Here is a 23,246-nt window from a genome sequence, read left to right on the forward strand (position 1 = left end):
TTTCCAATTCCTCAGTAGTAATAATCTTTTTATTTCTATTTTAGGAGATGGACGGGAGATGAGGAAAACCTCAGAGGATTGTCTCACTTTGTCTCCAGACTGTAAAGTAGAAGATGAGGACATCACACAGTATAGTCCAGGAGAAAACCCGACTACCTCAAATGTCCATCCGACACCACACAGTGTAGATGGGCCATCATCGTATTCCTCTTATCCTGAGGAACCTCAGACTGTGAGGGACGGTGCTGTCCTTCCAACAAAGAAGAGGTTTTCCTGTACTGAGTGCTATGTTTTTCAGATAAGTCCGGTCTTAATCATCATCATCAGAGATTGCACACACCTGAGAAACTTTTTTCCTGTAATGAGTGTGGGAAATGCTTTACATGGAAGTCCAATCTTCATATTCACCAAAGATCACACACAGGTGAGAAGCCTTATTCCTGTTCTGAGTGTGGAAAATGTTTTGCTCTAAAATCAGTTCTGGTCTCACATCAGATGTCTCACACAGAGGAAAAGCCGCATTCCTGTCCTGAGTGCGGTAAATGTTTTTCACAGAAGTCCAACCTTTACAGACACCAGAGATCTCACAAGGGGGAAAAGCCCTATTCCTGTCTTGAGTGCGGAAAATGTTTTTCAGACATGTCCTATTTTCATAATCATCAGAAATTGCACACAGGTGAGAATCTGTATTTCTGTTCTGAGTGCGGAAAAGGTTTTATACAAAAACAAGAACTTGTCATACATCAGAGGTCTCACACGAAGGAAAAGCCGTATTCCTGTCCTGAGTGTGGGAAATGTTTTTCACAGAAGCCCGATCTTTCCAGACATAAGAAATATCACACAGGGGAAAAGCCCTACTCCTGTCCTGAGTGCAGAAAATGTTTTGCAGAAAAGTGGCATCTTGGTAGTCATCAGAGATTGCACACAGGCGAGAAGCCGTTTTCCTGCTCTGAGTGCGGGAAATGTTTTGCACAACAATCAGGACTTGTCTCACATCAGAGATCTCACACGGGGGAAAAGCCGTATTCCTGTCCTGAGTGTGGGAAATGTTTTTCACAGAAGTCTAGTGTTTCCAAACATCAGAGATCTCACATGAGGAAGAAGTTACTTTCTTGTCCTGAGTGAGGGAAATGTTCCTCACTGAAGTCCTGTCTTCCTGTACATCAGGGATCCCACACAACCCTCGAGGTGTATTAGTGCCTTGAGTGCGGGAAATGTCTTCTATATGAATGTTGCTGGACATCACAGCTCTCATGTGGGGAAGAAGCACACCCTGATATACACCTCAGATATACTCCATGGCTGATCTTCATCATGTAAGAAACTCTTCATAAGGAGATCAGAGATCACCAAAGACATGGATGAAGTGTTGTACCGTGTTGGCCATTGATAACAGTATAAAAATAAAAATGGAGTCATAACCATTTCTTGGTAAATTTTGTGGTGTACCCTTTCACAAACGCTTAGAGGTCTAGTTAAAAAAAAATATATAGTTCAAGACTGTGATCAGCATTTGAGCAGCTGTGACAAATGTTGGTAATTTTTTTATTTCATACAGTGATTTCCTATGATCTTTGGCTCCATCTATGGACATAATGCGGTATTGCTCTTTTTCCTGATGGGGGGGGTGGAGTTTCAGGCGTAAATGCCTAGATGTAGCTGACCATCATAGGCAATCACTGTGTTAATTAAAGGGGTTGTAAAGGTAGAATTTTTTTTCCCTAAATAGCTTCCTTTACCTTAGTGCAGTCCTCCTTCACTTACCTCATCCTTCCATTTTGCTTTTAAATGTCCTTATTTCTTCTGAGAAATCCTCACTTCTTGTTCTTCTGTCTGTAACTCCACACAGTAATGTGAAGCTTTCTCCCTGGTGTGGAGTGTCGCGCTCGCCCCCTCCCTTGAACTACAGGAGAGTCAGGATGCTCTCTACTAGAGGTCGACCGATATATCGGCCGATATTTGGCCGTTTTTGTGAAATTGGCATTGGCCAATTTTTGTGAAAGAATCGTCCGATTCGCGGCTAAAGTTTTCGGCCCGCATGGCCGCCTGCCCTGCAGTACTGACCCCGCTCCCGCTCCCATCCGATTCCTCCATCTGCACGGCCACCACAGAAGGGACATAGATTTCACTGACATCGCGCCGCCAGCCGTGCCCCGCCCCCTCCCTCGGCGTGCTGTATTAGGGACAGGGAGAAACAAACAATGATTGGCTTACAACTGCCGCCTGACTAATGTAACTCCCCCCAGCAATAGCTCTGTCTTCCTTCCCTGCTGAGGCGGAGCCTGCACCAAGTTCTAAACAATGATTGGCTGATCAGCTCATCAGCATGCACCTAGCCTTTTAGGTGCATGCAGATAGAATTAGATTATGATACCAGCATGATACGCCGCTTGATATTTACAAATATTTTGCCGGCGTAGTGAAGCGGCGTGCGTAAGTGCCCGAATTTACCTCTCACGCATGCGCAGTACTCAAACCTCCCGCAGGTTTAAATGTACTTGCCGGCGTAGCGGCTCGTTTTCACAAAAGTCACTTTCACTTTCAATTCGGCACATAAAAGTTAAACAAACACATGTCACTACACTTTCCCACATCACCCCCTAATAAACTCTCTCACAAACACCTTCATTTTACATTTCTAAATGCCGTGCGCCAGGTCCATAGAGGCGCACCATGCGCCCCCTCCTGGGCGCACTCGGCATTATAGTAAATAAGGAATTGTGCTGCTTTAGTAAAGTCCAAAACGGCTGTTGCTCCAGCCTTTGCTCCATGAATCATGGAGCAAAGGATTGGTAAATCAGCCCCTTAGTGCTACTTTCTAAAGGACTGAGAGAGTTCCTAGTCCTAAGGGGGCTTTTTGGATATTTTCTACACAAGACTGTCAGCAGTCATGAGTGAGACAAATCTGGAATTGTACATAGGGGGGAAGTTGTCCTTGGTTTTGTTGCTATCAAGTTGGGCATCCCATAATTCCTATTCCCATCCAAGTTATTACCCCTAATAAAAAGACTGGCCCTTGTGTCTGCAGAAAGTGTGGAAAATGCTTGTTGCCTAGCTGTGCAAAAGTAGGGAACACAGTCATCTGTAACCCCTGCAGGGGTAGTGCTACATAATTATTAGCAGAGGTCCCCCAAGATCTGGAAAGTTATTTTAAAAGTTCCTCTGGGTTGAAAAGGTTGAGAAGGGCTGTATTAGCCTGAAACCAGCCTAAATCCTCCAAAGGAAACATAAAATACATCATGGAGGACTTCAACAGGACTCTACACAAAGAGCTCAATATAAACAGCAGATGTAACAATCTGTCCAACATTCACATGTAATGCCAGCTGCAGAGTATACAAGAAGTCCGAAGCCCAAGTTGGGCTGGCAATGGGATGGGGTTTGAATGAGGTGTGACTGAGGTTTGTAAAAAGGGCTCTCTTTTAACATCTGGAGATCAGCCAACAAGTCTATTCTAGAGGATGTGATAAGTATCTTTGATGATTGTTGTTATATGTGTAATGCCTGTGTACTTTATGGTACCGGTGCTAGTTAAATTTAAGGGTAGATCAGAGTGTAGTTAAACTCTGATCCAGATTGTTAGTTGCAAAATGCGGTCTCTGTCTCAGCTTGTCTGTGCTGTGGGCCCATTCTGCTGTACTGGGGTGTTCTTCCAGCCCCGGTGCTGCAGGTGGCAGCAGTGGAGTCAAGGTTTGGGTGCTCTTTCCCAGCAGCCAATCACGAGGGTTTGTCCTTGCGGTGTATGCTGGGGAGGGGTATTTATGGGGCAGACGCAATTGGTTCTGGGTTCTTCTTCGTCCAGTGTGGCACCCACCTTTAGGGTGGCCACATCACGGCGCCCCAGCGATATGGTCTACCTGGCCGGGGCATGCGTGCCACGCGGTGTTCCTGGTTCTGGGACCATGCTGGCCCGGAGCATCTGAACAGCGACGGGGACCCAGTGAGTGACTGGGTTCCCACCTTTGAGGATCCCAAGCTGTACTGCTGTTCGGTGGGGAGTCAGTCTGAGGAGTGCCATTGAGAGGCTGGCGGTCCAAAAGGGCCTGCACAAACCACCGGGGATCGAGGTGACTGGACACTGAGGGATTGATCACCTGCCAGTCGGTACCTGGGCGACAAGTTGAAGGAGATCCAGACATGGCTCAATTAGGGAGGCATATCTCCGGGAATTCAACCCAGAGGGGACCTGTATCAGAGATATCTTTCTGAGGCTCATTGAGAGGGGTCTGTGGCAGAGACTTTATCCTACAATTGTCCGAGTGATACTCCGGCTGCCAGGTCAGTGAGGCCTGTCCGGGTACATTAAACCCACTTCGGCGAGAGTAGGGTGACCACATGTCCCGGATTGCCCGGGACAGTCCCGCATTTTGCAGTTCTGTCCCGGGTCCCGGGCACCTTCATTCCAGGACAATACAGTGTCCCGGAATGAAACTGACACAGCCACCCGATGAGATAGTGGGCCTGGGAAACTGGCGTCCCTAACAACTGATGAGTCTTCAGCTGTCAATGGGCTTTCCCGCTGACAGCTAAATAAAAAATAAAGCTGTCAGTAAAAAAAAAAAACACGGCGTGGGGTCCCCCTCCCCTAGTCCATTCCAGACCCTTTGGGGGCTTGGAAATTCTGATAACCCCCCTGCCTGCATGCCACCACAACCACCAGCCAGGGTAAGATGGGGACGTGATGCTTTGGGGTGAGAGGGTAGAGCCCGTGAGTGCTGGTATGGACTGGGGGGGGGGGGGGGGCACTCGTTTTTTTTTTTTTGCTTTTTCTTTTTTTCAATAGCCGGGTGACACAGTCAATTTAAATGTGATTTGACTCTTTTTTTGAATTTTCATTTTTGCTGCAGCTGGTTCCATACATGGTACACGTGCCCCACTTTACAGGCAGACTAAGGGGACCCCCCAGGCACGATATTTAGAGGAATTCTTTATTTTTTTTGTTGTACTTTAGGCATAATTGGAATGTCCCTGAATGGCAGTTTGGAAATGTGGTCACCCTAGGCGAGAGTGGTGCAAGGAAGTGTTACGTTTGGGAGCAGGACTGTTTCCTATCATTATGCCTGAATCTGCTATTCTCCTATCTTCTTCAACTTTACACGCCTCACCACAAGTTTACTGTTTTTACCTGGCTGCTTAATAAAGAGCACAGCAAAGAGCACCTGTCTGGAAATTCCTTTACTTCTACTAGATGTACTACACATCATTCACCCCTAGTAATTTCGGAGGAGCCACGAGGTAACACACCGCCCAAAAATCTAGCAGCTCCACTGGGGGTAATGCTACATATGTTGTAGATATCTTCTGTTTAGTATATTCCTATTTTCTTGGGAATTTTTTTTCCTGTTGTGCAGCTAATCAGTGTGTTGTCCTGGTGTGCAGTGTGCAGCTAATCACTGTGTTCTTGGTGGGAGTGGAGATGACCCCATCTATAAGGATATACAGTACATACACATAGCACAAGGCCGTGTTCACTACGAGACGTTTTCTCGGGGCTGCAGTTCCTCTAAACTCCACAAGATGGTGATCTCACTTCTACCCAGACAGGACGTCTCTATGGAAGACAGGAAGTGATGTCAGGTACAGATAGGAAGTTCCAGGTGAGAGGTGATTTGGGAGGAAGTAAAGAAGACTTTCTGGTTGCGACTAGTTCCTGGCCAGTAGAAGGACCCTGTCCTTTCTCAGGGTAGGATATAGTTTGCTCAGTGTGAATGAGCTATTTCCTATCCAGCTAAAGGACCTTTTAGCCCCCGAGTGGTCAGGTCCTGTTAAAGGATAGGAACTAGCCAACTCACAGTGAGAGAGCTAGTTCCCATCCAGCTAAAGGACCATTTTCTCCATAGTGTTTAGGTCCTTTTAAAGGATAGGAACTAGCCAACTCACAGTGAGAAATCTAGTTCCCATCCAGCTAAAGGACATTTTTCTCCATAGTGGTCGGGTCCTTTTAAAGGATAGGAACTAGCCAGCTCACAGTGAGGTAGCTAGTTCCCATCCAGCTAAAGGACCTTTATACCTCCAGCCCTTTACAGGGATAGGAACTAGATGGTTCACAGTGAGAGAGCTAGTTCCCATCCAGCTAAAGGACCTTTATCCCTCCAGCCAAGAATGGTCCGTTACAGGGATAGAAACTAGACAGCTCACAGTGAGTGAGCTAGTTCCTATCCAGCGAAAGGACCTTTTTCTCCATAGTGGTCGGGTCCTTTTAAAGGATAGGAACTAGCCAGCTCACAGTGAGGTAGCTAGTTCCCATCCAGCCAAATGACCTTTATCCCTCCAGCCCTTTACAGGGATAGGAACTAGATGGTTCACAGTGAGAGAGCTAGTTCCCATCCAGCTAAAGGACCTTTATCCCTCCAGCCAAGAATGGTCCTTTACAGGGATAGAAACTAGACAGCTCACAGTGAGTGAGCTAGTTCCTATCCAGCGAAAGGACCTTTTTCTCCATAGTGGTCGGGTCCTGTTAAAGGATAGGAACTAGCCAGCTCACAGTGAAAAATCTAGTTCCCATCCAGGCAAAGGACCTTTATCCATCCAGCTAAGAATGGTCCTTTACAAGGATAGGAACTAGACGGTTCACAGTGAAAGAGCTAGTTCCTATCCTGTGAAAGGATCTTTTTTCTCTATAGTGGTCAGGTCCTGTATAGGGATAGGAACTAGCCAACTCACAGTGAGAGAGCTAGTTCCTATCCTGGGAAAGGACCTTTTAGCCCCCTAGTGGTCAGGTCCTGTATAGGGATAGGAACTATCCAACTCACAGTGAGGGAGCTAGTTCCTATGCAGCTAAAGGACCTTTTTCTCCATAGTGGTCAGGTCCTGTTAAAGGATAGGAACTAGCCAACTCACAGTGAGAGAGCTAGTTCCCATCCAGCTAAAGGACCTTTATACCTCCAGCCAAGAATAGTCATTTACAGAGATAGGAACCAGACGGATCACAGTGAGGGAGCTAGTTTCTATCCTGCGAAAGGACCTTTTTCTCCATAGTGGTCAGGTCCTATTAAAAGGATAGGAACAAGCCAGCTCACAGTGAGAGAGCTAGTTCCTATGCACTCAAAAGGACCGTTATCCCTCCAGCTCAAGAATGGTTCTTGATAGGGATAGGAACCAGACGGTTCACAGTGAAAGAGCTAGTTTTATTGCAGCAACTCCAAATGGTACTCAGTAGTGTGTATGGCCCCCACGTTCTTGTATGCATGCCTGACGTCGTCAGGGCATACTCCTAATGAGATGACGGATGGTGTCCTGGGGTATTTCCTCCCAGATCTGGACCAGGGTATCACTGAGCAACCTGGCAGTGTCGGATGGACTGAATCATAATGGAATAGACAGGAAAAGGATCTATCCAATTCACCTGCACCACATCCCTGTATGAAGATATAGGACACAAGAAGAGATGCTCCCGTGGGAGCTGGGATTTTTTAGGTGCAAATAAAAGTGTTGAGAGAAAAAAGTAAAATTACATATTTTATTTTAATTCATTTAAAACGTGAAGACAAAACAAACAACGATGTTAAAATGAACATAGTCCAAGGTTTACAACACTTTGTGGGTGATAATCTCAACATGTTTCGCTGGTAAATTTAGCTTTTTCAGGGGTTAATAGATGGAACATGAACAACAATACAGTATTAAGGATCATTTCAAGCAGTCCAAATAAGCAATGACAAATTATAAAGATGTATGAAATAGCCATTAACATTTTTTTAAAATAAATAAATATATATATATGTAATATGTATAACAAATATACAGAAAAATAATAATTTTTAAGGTTGATAATGGGTCTCATCGCTGTGCATTAGAGCACAGGATAATCATCCAGATTTCCACTGTTTGTAGAGAAAAATTGATTAGCAACCAATCACATTGATTTAAAGCGGTTGTAAACCGCATAAACTTTTTTTTTTCAAACCTGCAAGGCAAAAGGCATAATCAGCTTGTATACACCGCACAGCATGGTTACCCATTTTCAAAAGTAATGAAGAGCTAAGCATATCCATCTGGAGGGGCCATTTTCCCAAGTGCAGGAGGTATTGTGTGTGGGTGTGACTGCTCCGTGTACTCTTACATTGAGACAACATCAACATGACTTACACGGCTTCCCCACCTATCAGAAATGCCAATGGGGCGACTTCCTGATATATTCCTCCCGCCCTGCGTATGACGCTGTGTCGTGACGCGGACCTGATAACAATTCCCTGGTTGCCTCCCAGACAAGGAGATTGCATGTAAGGGCAAAAGTGGCTCAAATGTCCCATTGGACATGCGCCCGCATTCTTGACACCAAGAAAAACTACCCAAGAATTGAAATACGGCAGAATCGCCTACAAAAGTACTAGAGAGAGGGTCCACAGTTTTGGTGGATCCACCTCCCATAAACAGGAAAACAAAGCTTATTAACTGGTAAACCACCATCTAGGATTTAAGAATGTCCTAGAGGTGTTCTATTGGATTTAGGACAAGCAAGGTCCAAGGATTTCATCCCGATACCCAATGTCCCACCCTGACTGATACCCAATGTCAGTCAGGGTGCCATTGTCTAGCCTGTAGAGGTCTAGAACAAAAGGACTTTCTGCAGCCCTGTCCAGCTCTCCTAGAATCTCCTCCTTGCTCTTGAGACTGTGCTGAGAGACACTGCAAACCTTCTGTCAAGTCAATGGGACGTGTTGATGTGCCATCCTGGAGGAGTTGGACTGCCTGTGCAACCTCTATAGAGTCCAGGTATGGCCTCATGCTACCAGTAGTGACACTGACCCCAGCCAAATGCAAAACTAGTGACAAACAGTAAGAAAAGATGAGTAGGGAAACAAATGTCAATAGCCTCCACCTGTAAGGCCTCATGCACACGGGGCGTCTGAAAAAATGAGCTGCAGAGCCACTTCTAATGCCAGGAAAAAGCAGCTGTAAAAACGTGCTTTTAGTAGCTTTTTCCATTTCCGTTATTGCACGTTTGACCACGTCGCTTTTAGCAGCGTTTTTTCTGCCTTTATTCAAAATCAATGGCTCGCTATGGGAGCCTATTGATTTGAATGGAAGGCGCACTGCAAGTCGGATCAGGATCCACACCAAAATGGGAAAAAAACGGCGTGGGGGTCCCCCCCAGGCCCTTGGGGTCTGGAATGGAATTTGAGGGTAGCCCCATGCCGAGGGCGTGAAAAGGCGTGGGGTTCCCCCAAAATCCATACCAAACCCTTATCCGACCATGCAGCCCGGCAGGCGAGAAAAGGGAGGGGACGAGCGAGCGGCCCCACCCCCCCTGGACCATAACAGGCCACACCCCCTCAACATGGGGGGTGTGGGTGCTTTGGGGCAGTGCACCCCCCCCACCCCAAGGCACCTTGCCCCCATGTTGATGACGACAAGGGCCTCTTCCCAACAACCCTGGCCGGTGGTTATGGATGTCCGCGGGCAGGGGGCTCATCGGAATCTGGAAGCCCCCTTTAACAAGGGGGCCCCCCAGATCCCGGACCCCCTCCCTATGTGAATGGGTATGGGGTACATTGTACCCATTCACCCCATAAAAGGCAGTGTATGTAAATAATGACAGGAGACGTTTTGAAAAGTTTATTAAAAATCTTCATCCAGTCTTCTCCCCTCCGCTCTTCTTCTTCCTCCGGTCCTCAGACGCTGTCCCCAGTCTCTGCAGCTTATTATATAGCCATTAGGGGCGTGGCCTCCCTGTGACGTCATCAGGAGGCCCCGTCCCCTTATGTCACAGACGGTTCAATTTTTTTCTCCAATTTATTTTTCTCATCTGCCACTGTAGCTGAAGTTTATTTCCTCCACATCAGCTCCCCTGCCAAAAATAAATTAGGTAAGGATCAGTTGTATACAGCTACAGACACCCCCCCCCCCCCCCCCCCCCGCCCATATACAGCTACAGACACCACCAGAGAGAGGGGTGAGGGACGAGAGAGAGGGGTGAGGGAAGAGAGAGAGAGGGGGGGGAGGGAAGAGAGAGAGAGGGGGGAGGGAAGAGAGAGAGGGGGGGAGGGAAGAGAGAGAGGGGGGGGGAGGGAAGAGAGAGAGAGGGGGGAGGGAAGAGAGCGAGAGGGGGGAGGGGAGGGAAGAGAGAGAGGGGGGAGGGGAGGGAAGAGAGAGAGGGGGGGAGGTAAGAGAGAGAGGGGGGAGGGAAGGTAAGAGAGAGAGGGGGGAGGGAAGAGAGAGAGGGGGGGAGGGGAGGGAAGAGAGAGAGAGGGGGGAGGGGAGGGAAGAGAGAGAGAGAGGGGGGAGGGAAGAGAGAGAGGGGGGAGGGGAGGGAAGAGAGAGAGGGGGGGGAGGGGAGGGAAGAGAGAGAGGGGGGGGGGGAGGGAAGAGAGAGAGGGGGGGAGGGGAGGGAAGAGAGAGAGGGGGGGAGGGGAGGGAAGAGAGAGAGGGGAGGGAAGAGAGAGAGGGGGGGGGGGGAGGGAAGAGAGGAGGGGAGGGAAGAGAGAGAGGGGGAGGGAAGAGAGAGGGGGGGGGGGGGGGAGGGGGGGGGGGGGAGAGAGAGGGGGAGGGGGGAGGGAGGGGGAGGGGGGGGAAGAGAGAGAGGGGGGGAGGGGAGGAGAGAGAGAGAGAGGGGGGAGGGAAGAGAGAGAGGGGGAGGGGAGGGAAGAGAGAGGGGGAGGGGAGGAAAGAGAGAGAGGGGGGAGGGAAGAGGGAGAGGGGGAGGGGAGGGGGAGGGGGGAGGGGAGGGAAGAGAGAGAGGGGGGGAGGAGGGAAGAGAGAGAGAGAGAGGGGGGAGGAAGAGAGAGAGAGGGGGAGGGAAGAGAGAGAGAGGGGGGGAGAGAGAGGGGGGGAGGGAAGAGAGAGAGAGGGGGGAGGTAAGAGAGAGAGGGGGAGGGAGAGAGAGGGGGGGAGAGAGAGAGGGGGGGGAGAGGGGGGAGGGGAGGGAAGAGAGAGAGAGGGGGAGGGGTGGGCCGGGGGCGGGGGGAGGGAAAAGAGAGAGAGAGGGGGGAGGGAAGAGAGAGAGAGAGAGGGGGGGAGGGAAGAGAGAGAGAGGGGGGAGGGAAGAGAGAGAGAGGGGGAGGGAAGAGAGAGAGAGGGGGGAGGGAAGAGAGAGAGAGGGGGGGAGGGAAGAGAGAGAGGGGGGAGGGAAGAGAGAGAGAGGGGGAGGGGAGGGAAGAGAGAGAGGGGGAGGGAAGAGAGGGGGAGGGAAGAGAGAGAGGGGGGAGGGAAGGTAAAAGAGAGAGAGGGGGGAGGGAAGAGAGAGAGAGGGGGGAGGGAGGGAAGAGAGGGGGGAGGGAAGAGAGAGAGGGGGGGGGAGGAAGAGAGAGAGGGGGGAGGGAAGAGAGAGGGGGGAGGGGAGGGAAGAGAGAGAGGGGGGAGGGGAGGGAAGAGAGAGAGGGGGGAGGGGAGGGAAGAGAGAGAGGGGGGAGGGAAGAGAGAGGGGGGAGGGAAGAGAGGGGGGGAGGGAAGAGAGAGAGAGGGGGGAGGGAAGAGAGAGAGAGAGAGGGGGGAGGGAAGAGAGAGAGGGGGGAGGGGAGGGAAGAGAGAGAGGGGGAGGGGAGGGAAGAAAGAGGGGGAGGGGAGGGAAGAGAGAGAGGGGGGAGGGAAGAGGGAGGGGAGGGAAGAGAGAGAGGGGGAGGGGAGGGAAGAGAGAGAGGGGGAGGGAAGAGAGAGAGAGGGGGGAGGGAAGAGAGAGAGAGGGGGGAGGGAAGAGAGAGGGGGGAGAGGGGGGAGGGGAGGGAAGAGAGAGAGAGAGGGGGAGGGGAGGGGAGGGAAGAGAGAGAGAGGGGGGAAGAGAGAGAGAGAGGGGGGAGGGAAGAGAGAGAGAGAGAGGGGGGGAGGGAAGAGAGAGAGAGGGGGGAGGGAAGAGAGAGAGAGGGGGAAGGGGAGGGAAGAGAGAGAGGGGGAGGGGAGGGAAGAGAGAGAGGGGGAGGGGAGGGAAGAGAGAGAGGGGGAGGGAAGAGAGAGAGGGGGGGAGGGAAGAGAGAGAGAGGGGGGGAGGGAAGAGAGAGAGGGGGGGGAGGGAAGAGAGAGGGGAGGGGAGGGAAGAGAGAGAGGGGGGAGGGGAGGGAAGAGAGAGAGAGGGGGGGGAGGGAAGAGAGAGAGGGGGAGGGAAGAGAGAGAGAGGGGGGGAGAGAGCGAGGGGGGGGGGGGAGGGGAGAGACGGACGGGGGGGGGGGGGGGAAGGGAGAGGGGGGGAGGAAGAGAGAGAGGGGGGGAGGAAGAGAGAGAGAGGGCGGGAGGGAAGAGAGAGAGAGGGGGAAGAGAGAGAGGGGGGAGGGAAGAGAGAGAGGGGGAGGGAAGAGAGAGAGGGGAGGGGAGGGAAGAGAGGGGGGAGGGGAGGGAAGAGAGGGGGAGGGGAGGGAAGAGAGAGAGGGGGGGAGGGAAGAGAGAGGGGGAGGGAAGAGAGAGAGAGGGGGGAGGGAAGAGAGAGAGAGGGGGGAGGGAAGAGAGAGAGAGGGGGGAGGGAAGAGAGAGAGAGGGGAGGAAGAGAGAGGGAGGGGGGGGAAGAGAGAGAGAGGGGGGGAAGGGAGAGAGAGGGGGGGGGGGGGAAGAGAGAGGGAGGAGGGGAGAGAGAGAGGGGGGGGGAAGAGAGAGAGGGGGAGGGAAGAGAGAGAGGGGGGAGGGAAGAGAGAGAGGGGGTGGGAAGAGAGAGAGGGGGAGGGGAGAGAGGGGGAGGGGAGAGAGAGGGTATAGAGAGAGAGAGAGAGGGGGTATACAGAGAGAGAGAGGGGGTATACAGAGAGAGAGGGGGTATACAGAGAGAGAGAGGGGGGTATACAGAGAGAGAGAGGGGGATACAGAGAGAGAAAGAGGGGATATACAGAGAGAGAGAGAGAGAGAGAGAGAGGTATACAGAGAGAGGGGGGTATACAGAGAGAGAGGGGTATACAGAGAGAGAGGGGGGTATACAGAGAGAGAGAGAGAGAGGGGGTATACAGAGAGAGAGAGAGGGGGTATACAGAGAGAGAGAGGGGGGTATACAGAGAGAGAGAGAGAGAGAGGGGGTAGAGAGAGAGAGGGGGGTATACAGAGAGAGAGAGGGGGGGGGTATACAGAGAGAGAGGGGGGTATACAGAGAGAGAGAGAGAGAGAGAGGGGTATACAGAGAGAGAGGGGGGTATACAGAGAGAGAGAGAGAGAGAGGGGGTATACAGAGAGAGAGAGAGAGGGGGGGTATACAGAGAGAGGGGGGTATACAGAGAGAGAGAGAGAGGGGGGGTATACAGAGAGAGAGGGGGGTATACGGAGAGAGAGAGAGAGAGAGAGAGGGGGTATACAGAGAGAGAGAGGGGGGTATACAGAGAGAGAGAGAGGGGGTATACAGAGAGAGAGAGAGGGGTATACAGAGAGAGAGGGGGGGTATACAGAGAGAGAGAGAGAGAGAGAGGGTATACAGAGAGAGAGGGTATACAGAGAGAGAGAGGGGGGGTATACAGAGAGAGAGAGAGGGGGGGTATACAGAGAGAGAGAGAGGGGGGGGTATACAGAGAGAGAGAAAGGGGGGTATACAGAGAGAGAGAGGGGGGGTATACAGAGAGAGAGGGGGGGTATACAGAGAGAGAGAGAGGGGGGGTATAGAGAGAGAGAGAGGGGGTATACAGAGAGAGAGAGAGGGGGGTATACAGAGAGAGAGGGGGGTATACAGAGAGAGAGAGAGAGGGGGGGTATACAGAGAGAGAGAGATTGAGGTATACAGAGAGATGGGGGTATGGAGAGGATATAATATAAAAGAAGATGGAGGGAGAAACCTTCAGGGTGAAGACGTGTGCTCTGCTCTGTAGCCCCACCACCCCCCCCCCCCCTATATACAGCTACAGACAGTCCTACTCCTTGGCAGAGATTCCAAAATTGAAGCAGAGAAAAGTCCGTGCACAAACCTGTTTAGCAGAGCAGCCGCATGGCTGGTGATCACTTCCTGTACTTCTCTGTACCATGTGACCAAACAGTCACATGGTCTGTGACATCACCAGGGTCCTTCTACTGGCCAGGAACTAGCCGCTACCTTGTTGGAATCCGCAGCAGAGGAGGTAATAAGATCTTATCTTCTATTTACACCCAGTAACCCCGTCATGTCCGTCCTCTTCCTCCATAGTCACTGTGACGTCTTTTATCTCCAGCAGATGATGATACACACATATATAGTGTGGAGACCTAGATTAACCCCTTCAGGGTCATAACATTCCCCCACTTACAGGGCCGGAACATTCTCTTCATTTCAGTTTATACTAAGAGATTATACGATAATACGGGTTGGGGGTTTTAGTTAGAGGTGGACTTATGATACTTGATTTTGATTTTATAATCTTTATGGAGGAGGAAATAACTATTCCTGATGTCTGTGAAGGTTCAACACAAGGGATGTGTCTGGATGATGACTTTATCTTTGTATCAGGTGATGTGACTGTCTATTTCCCTATGTAGGAGTATTTAGAAGGACACAAGGATCTCTACAAGGACAATCTAATGGAGAATCGGCCGCCCCTCACATCACCGGGTAAGAGGAGACTTTATTGTAAAGGAGAGAGCAGTACGGAGGCTCCACCTAGATCCCCCATCATCTGATAAACACATAGAAACAATGTATTCAGTCAGTGTGTGTGTTTCCTACAGATGGATCCAGTAATGGGAACCCACCAGAGAGATGTCCCCGTCCTCTGTATTCCCGGGATTCCACACAGGAAGGTCACACCATCCCTCACCATCATCAGGTAGATGAGGAACAATCACTGATGGTATCATTAGGATCTGTACATTATCTGCATTGTTACCATTGATGTCATTTTTATTCTATATTCAGAGTGGAAACCTGAGAGATCCTAAAGTTGTGGTTAAAGAAGAGATAAAAGAGGAGGATGATGAGGACGGGGTGATGGAGGAAGAACACACCATCCCCCACCATCATCAGGTAGATGAGGAACAATTATTGGTGGTTATGATTTATACACAAACATGTTTATTATAATGAATGTTTTATTATATATTCAGAGTGGAAACCTCGGGGATGATAATATTGATGTAAAAGAAGAGTATAAAGAGGAGGATGAGGAGTATGGAGTGATGGAGGAGTTTTCAGAAGGACACAAGGATATGATGGAGCCACCTTATACCAGGAACCCCCCAGAGAGATGTCCCCATCCTCTGTATTCCCGGGATTCCACACAGGAAGGTCACACCATCCCCCACTGTTACAAGGTCGGTGGGACGGAGCATCTAGAACATGGACTGGTGGAGATGATGTGTGGATTTTGTATGTAAGTTTATATCTTACAGATGATATTCTCTCTCATTCTCTTGGTTTAGAGTGGAGATCCAATCGATATAGAATTTGAGGTGAAATCAGAAGAAGAAGAGAGGTATGTGAGGGATGATCAGCAGTCTATGGAGGAGGATGGAATAACGGGGACATTTATAGAGGAGGACACTCCTACAGAGATCAGCACAGGTGGGTCATTAACACTAAATCCATTCCTCCACCCATACTGCTCACTGATTGGTCCAGAGTAGGGCGGGGACTGGGTGATATCAGCCTGTAATCCCCTGGTCACTTTCCTGAGCTGTGTTCCCCGTCCTGTATTCCTGTATTTCTCTCGGATAATCTTCCTTCTCTGTGCTGCAGACACAATTTATGTCTCTAGACTGGATTTATGGAGATTCTGGGGTTCAGCTGGCAGCAAAATGTTGATTTTCACCATAGGGTTTGCTTGACCTAGACACCTGGGGTATGTACCTTGGGTCTTCTGCCCCATGCCCGGGTCTAGTGAGATCTCTGACAGAACAATTCTCCCGGGTTACTTGCTCTGTTATGTGCTGGCTGTGCCGGGTGGAGGGATATGTCTGTATAGTCTCAGACCCAAGTCACTGAGTGCAGTCTCAGGAGATGGGAGGCAGCGGTGTGGGATCTCTGCAACTTGTCTCCAGTAATCATTTCACCCACCACTGATTACCAATATCATGAGTCCTAACCCATCACTATATACTCTATGTTGTACATTACATACTCCTGACCCCTGCACTATATACTCTATGTAGTACATTACATACTCCTGACCCCTGCACTATATACTCTATGTTGTACATTAGGGATGAGCTTCGTATTCGAGTCGAACTCATGTTCGACTCAAACATCATATGTTCAATTGTTCGTCGAAATATGAACAAAACGGGTCGTTCGCGCCAAATTCGAGTTACGTTTCACAGACCATAATTCACTGCGCCATCGCTGGCTGATGATTGGCCAAGCATGCACTATGACACGCATGCTTGGCCAATCACAGCGCGCAAAAAAACGGAGAGCCATAATTGGCCAAAGCCAGGGTGGCTTTGGCCAATTATGGCTCAGGGGGTTTAGTACACGCCCCACACTATAAAAGGCCGCCTGCAGGGCGGCCTTGTGTAGTGTGTTGTGGCAGTTAACAGGGAACAGAGAGAGTGTCATTTTTTGCAGGTAGATAGAGCAGGCAGGCTAGTCGGTTAATGTTACAGTGTGTAGAGGATATATATACATCCCAGGTGTTGTACATATATTTATACACTGTATAGTTTAGCTAGATCAGTTCTTCCTAATTTACTAGCAGGCAGGTGATTGTGCTATTAAAAGACATTATCACAGACATACTATAGACACCCAGCAGGTACGATATTTAAAGGAATTTTTCATTATTTTTTTATTTTAGCATCATTAAAATCACTGCTCCTGAAAAAAATACTGTTTTTAAAACTTTTTTTCCATTGATACATGTTCCCTGGGGCAAGACCCGGGTTCTCAAAGACGTTTTACGACAATAACTTGCATATTAGGCTTTAAAATTAGCACTTTTGAATTTGAACGTTCGAGTCCCATAGACGTCAAAGGGGTTCTAAATGTTTGTGCGAACATTCGGTCCATTCGAAGGTCTTGGTGCGAACCAAACATGGGGGTGTTCGGCTCATCCCTATTGTACATTACATACTCCTGACCCCTGCACTATACAGGGAGTGCAGAATTATTAGGCAAGTTGTATTTTTGAGGATTCATTTTATTATTGAACAACAACCATGTTCTCAATGAACCCAAAAAACTCATTAATATCAAAGCTGAATATTTTTGGAAGTCGTTTTTAGTTTGTTTTTAGTTTTAGCTATTTTAGGGGGATATCTGTGTGTGCAGGTGACTATTACTGTGCATAATTATTAGGCAACTTAACAAAAAACAAATAGATACCCATTTCAATTATTTATTTTTACCAGTGAAACCAATATAACATCTCAACATTCACAAATATACATTTCTGACATTCAAAAACAAAACAAAAACAAATCAGTGACCAATATAGCCACCTTTCTTTGCAAGGACACTCAAAAGCCTGCCATCCATGGATTCTGTCAGTGTTTTGATCTGTTCACCATCAACATTGCGTGCAGCAGCAACCACAGCCTCCCAGACACTGTTCAGAGAGGTGTACTGTTTTCCCTCCTTGTAAATCTCACATTTGATGATGGACCACAGGTTCTCAATGGGGTTCAGATCAGGTGAACAAGGAGGCCATGTCATTAGTTTTTCTTCTTTTATACCCTGTCTTGCCAGCCACGCTGTGGAGTACTTGGACGCGTGTGATGGAGCATTGTCCTGCATGAAAATCATGTTTTTCTTGAAGGATGCAGACTTCTTCCTGTACCACTGCTTGAAGAAGGTGTCTTCCAGAAACTGGCAGTAGGACTGGGAGTTGAGCTTGACTCCATCCTCAACCCGAAAAGGCCCCACAAGCTCATCTTTGATGATACCAGCCCAAACCAGTACTCCACCTCCACCTTGCTGGCGTCTGAGTCGGACTGGAGCTCTCTGCCCTTTACCAATCCAGCCACGGGCCCATCCATCTGGCCCATCAAGACTCACTCTCATTTCATCAGTCCATAAAACCTTAGAAAAATCAGTCTTGAGATATTTCTTGGCCCAGTCTTGACGTTTCAGCTTGTGTGTCTTGTTCAGTGGTGGTCGTCTTTCAGCCTTTCTTACCTTGGCCATGTCTCTGAGTATTGCACACCTTGTGCTTTTGGGCACTCCAGTGATGTTGCAGCTCTGAAATATAGCCAAACTGGTGGCAAGTGGCATCTTGGCAGCTGCACGCTTGACTTTTCTCAGTTCATGGGCAGTTCTTTTGCGCCTTGGTTTTTCCACACGCTTCTTGCGACCCTGTTGACTATTTTGAATGAAACGCTTGATTGTTCGATGATCACGCTTCAGAAGCTTTGCAATTTTAAGAGTGCTGCATCCCTCTGCAAGATATCTCACTATTTTTGACTTTTCTGAGCCTGTCAAGTCCTTCTTTTGACCCATTTTGCCAAAGGAAAGGAAGTTGACTAATAATTATGCACATCTGATATAGGGTGTTGATGTCATTAGACCACACCCCTTCTCATTACAGAGATGCACATCACCTAATATGCTTAATTGGTAGTAGGCTTTCGAGCCTATACAGCTTGGAGTAAGACAACATGCATAAAGAGGATGATGTGGTCAAAATACTCATTTGCCTAATAATTCTGCACTCCCTGTATACTCTATGTTGTACATTACATACTCCTGGCCCCTGCACTATATACTCTATGTTGTACATTACATACTCCTGGCCCCTGCACTATATACTCTATGTTGTACATTACATACTCCTGACCCCTGCACTATATACTCTATGTTGTACATTACATACTCTTTATTATCTCTGAACAAGAACGGTTGGAGAGCCGGTTTAGGGCCAGGACACATTTGAGTAGATGCAATGACAATTGGCAGACTCTGAGACTTCTATAGGTAGACTGCTATACAGTGGAAGGCCTCCAGCCGGACACCACCACACAGTCTCTCACTGTAGATCTTCTCTCCCTGAGCTCCCGGTCTCTCACTAGTAGGGATGAGATTTATGTTCGGGTCGAACATGAGTTCCACTCTAACATTGGCTGTTCGCCCGTTCATCGGAAAACGAACATTATGGGGCGTTCGCGCCAAATTCGAGCGCCGCATCACGCACCATAATGCACTGCGAAATCGCAGTGCATTGCTGTATGATGATTGGCCAAAGCATGCACTATGACCCGCATACTTTAGCCAATCCCAGCGCCGTCAGCAAAGAGAGCCATAATTGGCCAAAGGAAGGGTGCCTTTGGCCAATCATGGCTCAGGGGGACTAAGTCCACGCCCCACACTATATAAGGTCGCATGCACGTTGGCCCTGTGTAGTGTGTTGTTGGCGTGGACAGAGACAGAGTGTCATTTAGATTAAGCAGGCGGGTGATTCAGTTAGCTGCAGTGCATTTAATATAAATATATATATATACACACAGTCTCCTACACACACACATATATATATATATATATATATATATATATATATATCCACTGCATCCAGTGTAGCTAGATCTGACTGCAGGCCGTTCCTGGTGTACTTTTTCTAATATACTTTCAGGCAGGCAGGTGATTCAGTGAGCTGCAGTCCAATAAATTATATATATATATATATATATATATATATACAGTCTCCTACATATATATATCCACTGCATCCAGTCTAGCCAAGCCTATCCCTTTTTTTTCGGCGTTGAGCCATAACATGCAGAAGAGTTGGTGGAGTGGATAACAAAGCCGTCCTCATCCTCTGTCACCCAGGCTCAGAGTAGTTTGCCTGCCAATGCAGCTGCCACAGCGGCCTATTCCATCGGCTCCATGTCATCAGTCACTCCTTCCCTAGCCCCACCATCATGCACGGAGGAGTCCCCCAAACTGTTCGACCACAGTGTCGGGTATATGCTGCAGGAGAATGCGCATCGTTTTGAAGGCTCTGATGATGGGACCCAGGTTGAGGAAGGGAGTAACGTGAGCCTAGAGAGAGGGGGTGCCCAAGAAGGACAAGAAACTGGCAGTCATGTTCCCCCAGCTACAGCATACTGCCAAGTTTGCTCCAGTGAGGAGGAGGGAGAGGATGATGAGGTCACTGACTCTACTTGGGTGCCTGATAGAAGAGAGGAGGAGGAGGAACATCTCCAGTGAGGCAGAATGCCCTCCAGGGGGCAGCTTAAGGGCAGCACACCCTATTGCATCACACTACAGAGCTAAGCATGTTCAGGGCGCTGCTGACTCCCCGCGTATTTTGAAAAGTTCGTTGGTGTGGGCCTTTTTTGACACATGTGCAACAGATCGCACCATTGCTGTTTGCAACATTATGTCTGAAGCGTATCAAGCGTGGCCAAAACAGCAACCGCTTGGGCACCACATGCTTGACCAGACATATGTCGACCTCCCATGCAGTCCGTTGGCAACAGCACTTAAAAGACCCACATGAAAGAAGAAGGCGGACCTCTCCTTGCTCCTCATCAGCTGGGATCTCCAACCACACTATACCCTCAGTCCTCTCAGAAACCTGCACTGAGAGGAATGAAGGTGTAGAATTAGGTGTCCCAACATCCGATTGTAGCAGGCAAATTTCCCTACCCCTGTTGCTAAATCGTAGAAAGAAATATGGTCCCAGCCATCCACATGCTCAGCGTCTGAATGCTAGCTTGGCTAAATTGCTAGCACTGCAACTGCTGCCTTTTCAGCTGGTAGACTCTGCCCCCTTTTGTGAATTTGTGGAATGTGCGGTACCTCAGTGGCAGGTTCCCAAACGCCACTTCTTTTCATGGAAGACCATTCCAGCTCTCTACCAGCATGTGGAAGGCAATGTCTTGGCCTCGTTGGACAGAGCGAACAATATGGAGTAATGCCTGGATCAACCGATTATAAATACCTTACAAAGAGGTAGTATATATAAATCTACATATAGTTCAGTGCATCTATCCAAGTCTCACTCACATAGAATACTATGTCAATGCAGTTCTGATGGCCTAGAAAAATCTAGCAAAAAAGTGAGAAAATAAAGTTCTCTCAAAGTAGACCAAAACAGACCACTATGGATGGTACAATGAACTTTAATCATAGAAAAACACACAGCAATAGTTCATCAAAAAGGGGTGACAGATAGATGGATTGGTTTACACCAGCCTTTCTCAACCTTTTTACCCAAGGGGAACCCTTAAAATAATGTTCAGGTCCCGGGGAACCCCTGATAAAACCCATTCAGTGGGAACAATGTCCCTTACTTTGGTGGTGAGTAAGAATAATGACCTTTTTTACAGTGGTGGTAAGAATGGCCCCCTTACAGAGAACTATGAAGATCATTGGTGTCATACCACTGGCTCCTCCAAGTGGAATTGGCTCAGAACTATGTAGGCACCATCAAACAGGAGGTAAATCAGTCATAGCTCAAGGAACCCTTAGCCACCTCTGGAGGAACCCTAGGGTTCCACGGAACCCTGGTTGAGAATGGCTGGTTTACACAATTAAAAAATAAGACAACGTTGTTTAATTCGTTTAAAAACAGGGGAATCGCAGCTGAGCCAGAGCTTGCACAATATGCAATTGAGCTACTGGCCTGTCCTGCATTCAACACACATTGGGGCTGATTTACTATGCTCTGTGCGCTGCGCTGGTTCATGCCTTAATTAGTGCGCCGGGTGGAGGCTTAATTAGGCGCATGAACCAGCGTAGCAGCCGGCGCATTGAAAGTAATATGTAAAGCCGCGCCGAACTCCCTATAGAAGTCTATGGGAGAAATCAAAAGTGTTCATTTTAAAGGCTAATCTGCAAGTTTTGTCCTAAAAAGTGTTTGGGGACCTCAGTCCTGCCCCAGGGAACATGTATCAATGTTTTTTTTATTTTTTAAAACGGCCGTTTTTTCGGGAGCAGTGAAATTAATAATTCTTAAAGTGAAACAATAAAAGTGAAATATTCCTTTAAATTTCGTACCTAGGGGGGATGTAATGTCAGCATGTGAAATAGCGCATTTTTCCCGCACTTAGAACTGCCCCTGCACAAAATGACATTCAGAAGGAAAAAAGTCATTTAAAAATTCACACGCGGCTATAATGAATTGTCGGCTCTGACAATTCTAAAGGGATTCATTCATAAAACAAACAAAAAAATGTGTAGGGGTTCCCCCAAATTAAATTACCAGGCCCTTCAGGTCTGGAATGGATATTAAGGGGAACCCCGCCGTAAAAACCAAAAAAAAAAAGACGTGCGGTTCCCGGCAAATATCCATTCCAGGCCCTTCAGGTCTGGTGTGGATTTTAAGGGGAACTCCACCCCAAATTTAAAAAAAAAATGGCGTGGAGTCCCCCTAAAAATCCACACCAGACCCTTATCCGAGCACGTTGACCTGGCCGGCCGCAGAAAAGAGGGGGGGACAGAGTGCGGCCCCCCCCCCTCTCCTGAACCGCACCAGGCCACATGCCCTCAACATGGGGAGGATGTCCCCATGTTGATGGGGACAAGGGCCTCATCCCCACAACCCTTGCCCGGTGGTTGTGGGGGTCTGCGGGCAGGGGGCTTATCAGAATCTGGAAGACCCCTTTAACAAAGGGGACCCCCAGATCCTGCCCCCCCCCCCTATGTGAAATGGTAATGGGGTACATTGTACCTCTACCATTTCACCCCAAAAAAAATGTCAAAAGTGTTAAAAATGACAGTAGCCGTTTTTTGACAAATCTTTTAATAAAATCTTCTTTTCTTCTTTCCTTCGGGTTTCTTCCGCTGCTTCTTTCTTGGGTCTTCTCGTCCACATCTTGCCCGACGTGTTCTTCTATCTTCTCCGTCCGTCCTTCAGCCTTCTGGTCCCGCATCTTGCCCGTTGTCTTCTCCTGTCTTCTTCTCCGTCCGTCCGCCAGCCTTCTCGTCCACCTCTTAATTCTTCCCCGGACGCCGCGCTTCAATTTGATTTGGCCGCCGTGTTGCGCTCCTGGGACCCGCCCCCCTCTGACGCCACAAGTAAACTCCTTAGAAGGTCATGTGCGTCAGAGGGGGGCGGGGTCACAGAGCGTCACACGGCGGGGGAATTCAATTTCAAGCGCGCCCGCCCGGAGAAGAAGATGCCGCCGCTTCCAATTGAAGTTCCCGCCGTGTCACACTCATGTGACCCCGCCCCCCTCTGACGCACATGACCTTCTAAGGAGTTTACTTGTGGTGTCAGAGGGGGGCGGGTCCCAGGAGCGCAACACGGCGGCCAAATCAAATTCAAGCGCGGCGTCCGGGGAAGAATTAAGAGGTGGACTCGAAGGCTGGCGGACGGACGGAGAAGAAGACAGGAGAAGACAACGGGCAAGATGCGGGACCAGAAGGCTGAAGGACGGACGGAGAAGATAGAAGAACACGTCGGGCAAGATGTGGACGAGAAGACCCAAGAAAGAAGCAGCGGAAGAAACCCGAAGGAAAGAAGAAAAGAAGATTTTATTAAAAGATTTGTCAAAAACCGCCC

The 23,246-nt window shown here is 48.9% G+C and overlaps 1 protein-coding gene and 1 long non-coding RNA gene across 2 annotated transcripts in view; one reads left to right on the plus strand and one right to left on the minus strand.

Moving 5' to 3' along the window:
• Positions 1-304: 304 nt before the first annotated feature.
• LOC120935906 (oocyte zinc finger protein XlCOF7.1-like) overlaps positions 305-23,246 on the plus strand; it is a gene marked incomplete at its 3' end in the record, with an annotated part of 27,463 nt that continues 4,521 nt past the window's right edge. The window contains exon 1 of the mRNA XM_040347937.1: positions 305-1,022. Within this exon, the coding sequence (XP_040203871.1) occupies positions 496-1,022 (527 nt within the window). The remainder of the gene's footprint in view (positions 1,023-23,246) is intronic.
• LOC120935907 lies at positions 9,733-13,949 on the minus strand. Its single transcript, XR_005748561.1, has 2 exons — positions 13,803-13,949; positions 9,733-9,790 (listed from the first exon to the last, which is right to left on the minus strand). It is a non-coding gene; the product is annotated as an uncharacterized LOC120935907 (long non-coding RNA).

Source organism: Rana temporaria, chromosome 4, assembly GCF_905171775.1.
Source record: "Rana temporaria chromosome 4, aRanTem1.1, whole genome shotgun sequence".
Classification (NCBI taxonomy): domain Eukaryota; kingdom Metazoa; phylum Chordata; class Amphibia; order Anura; family Ranidae; genus Rana; species Rana temporaria.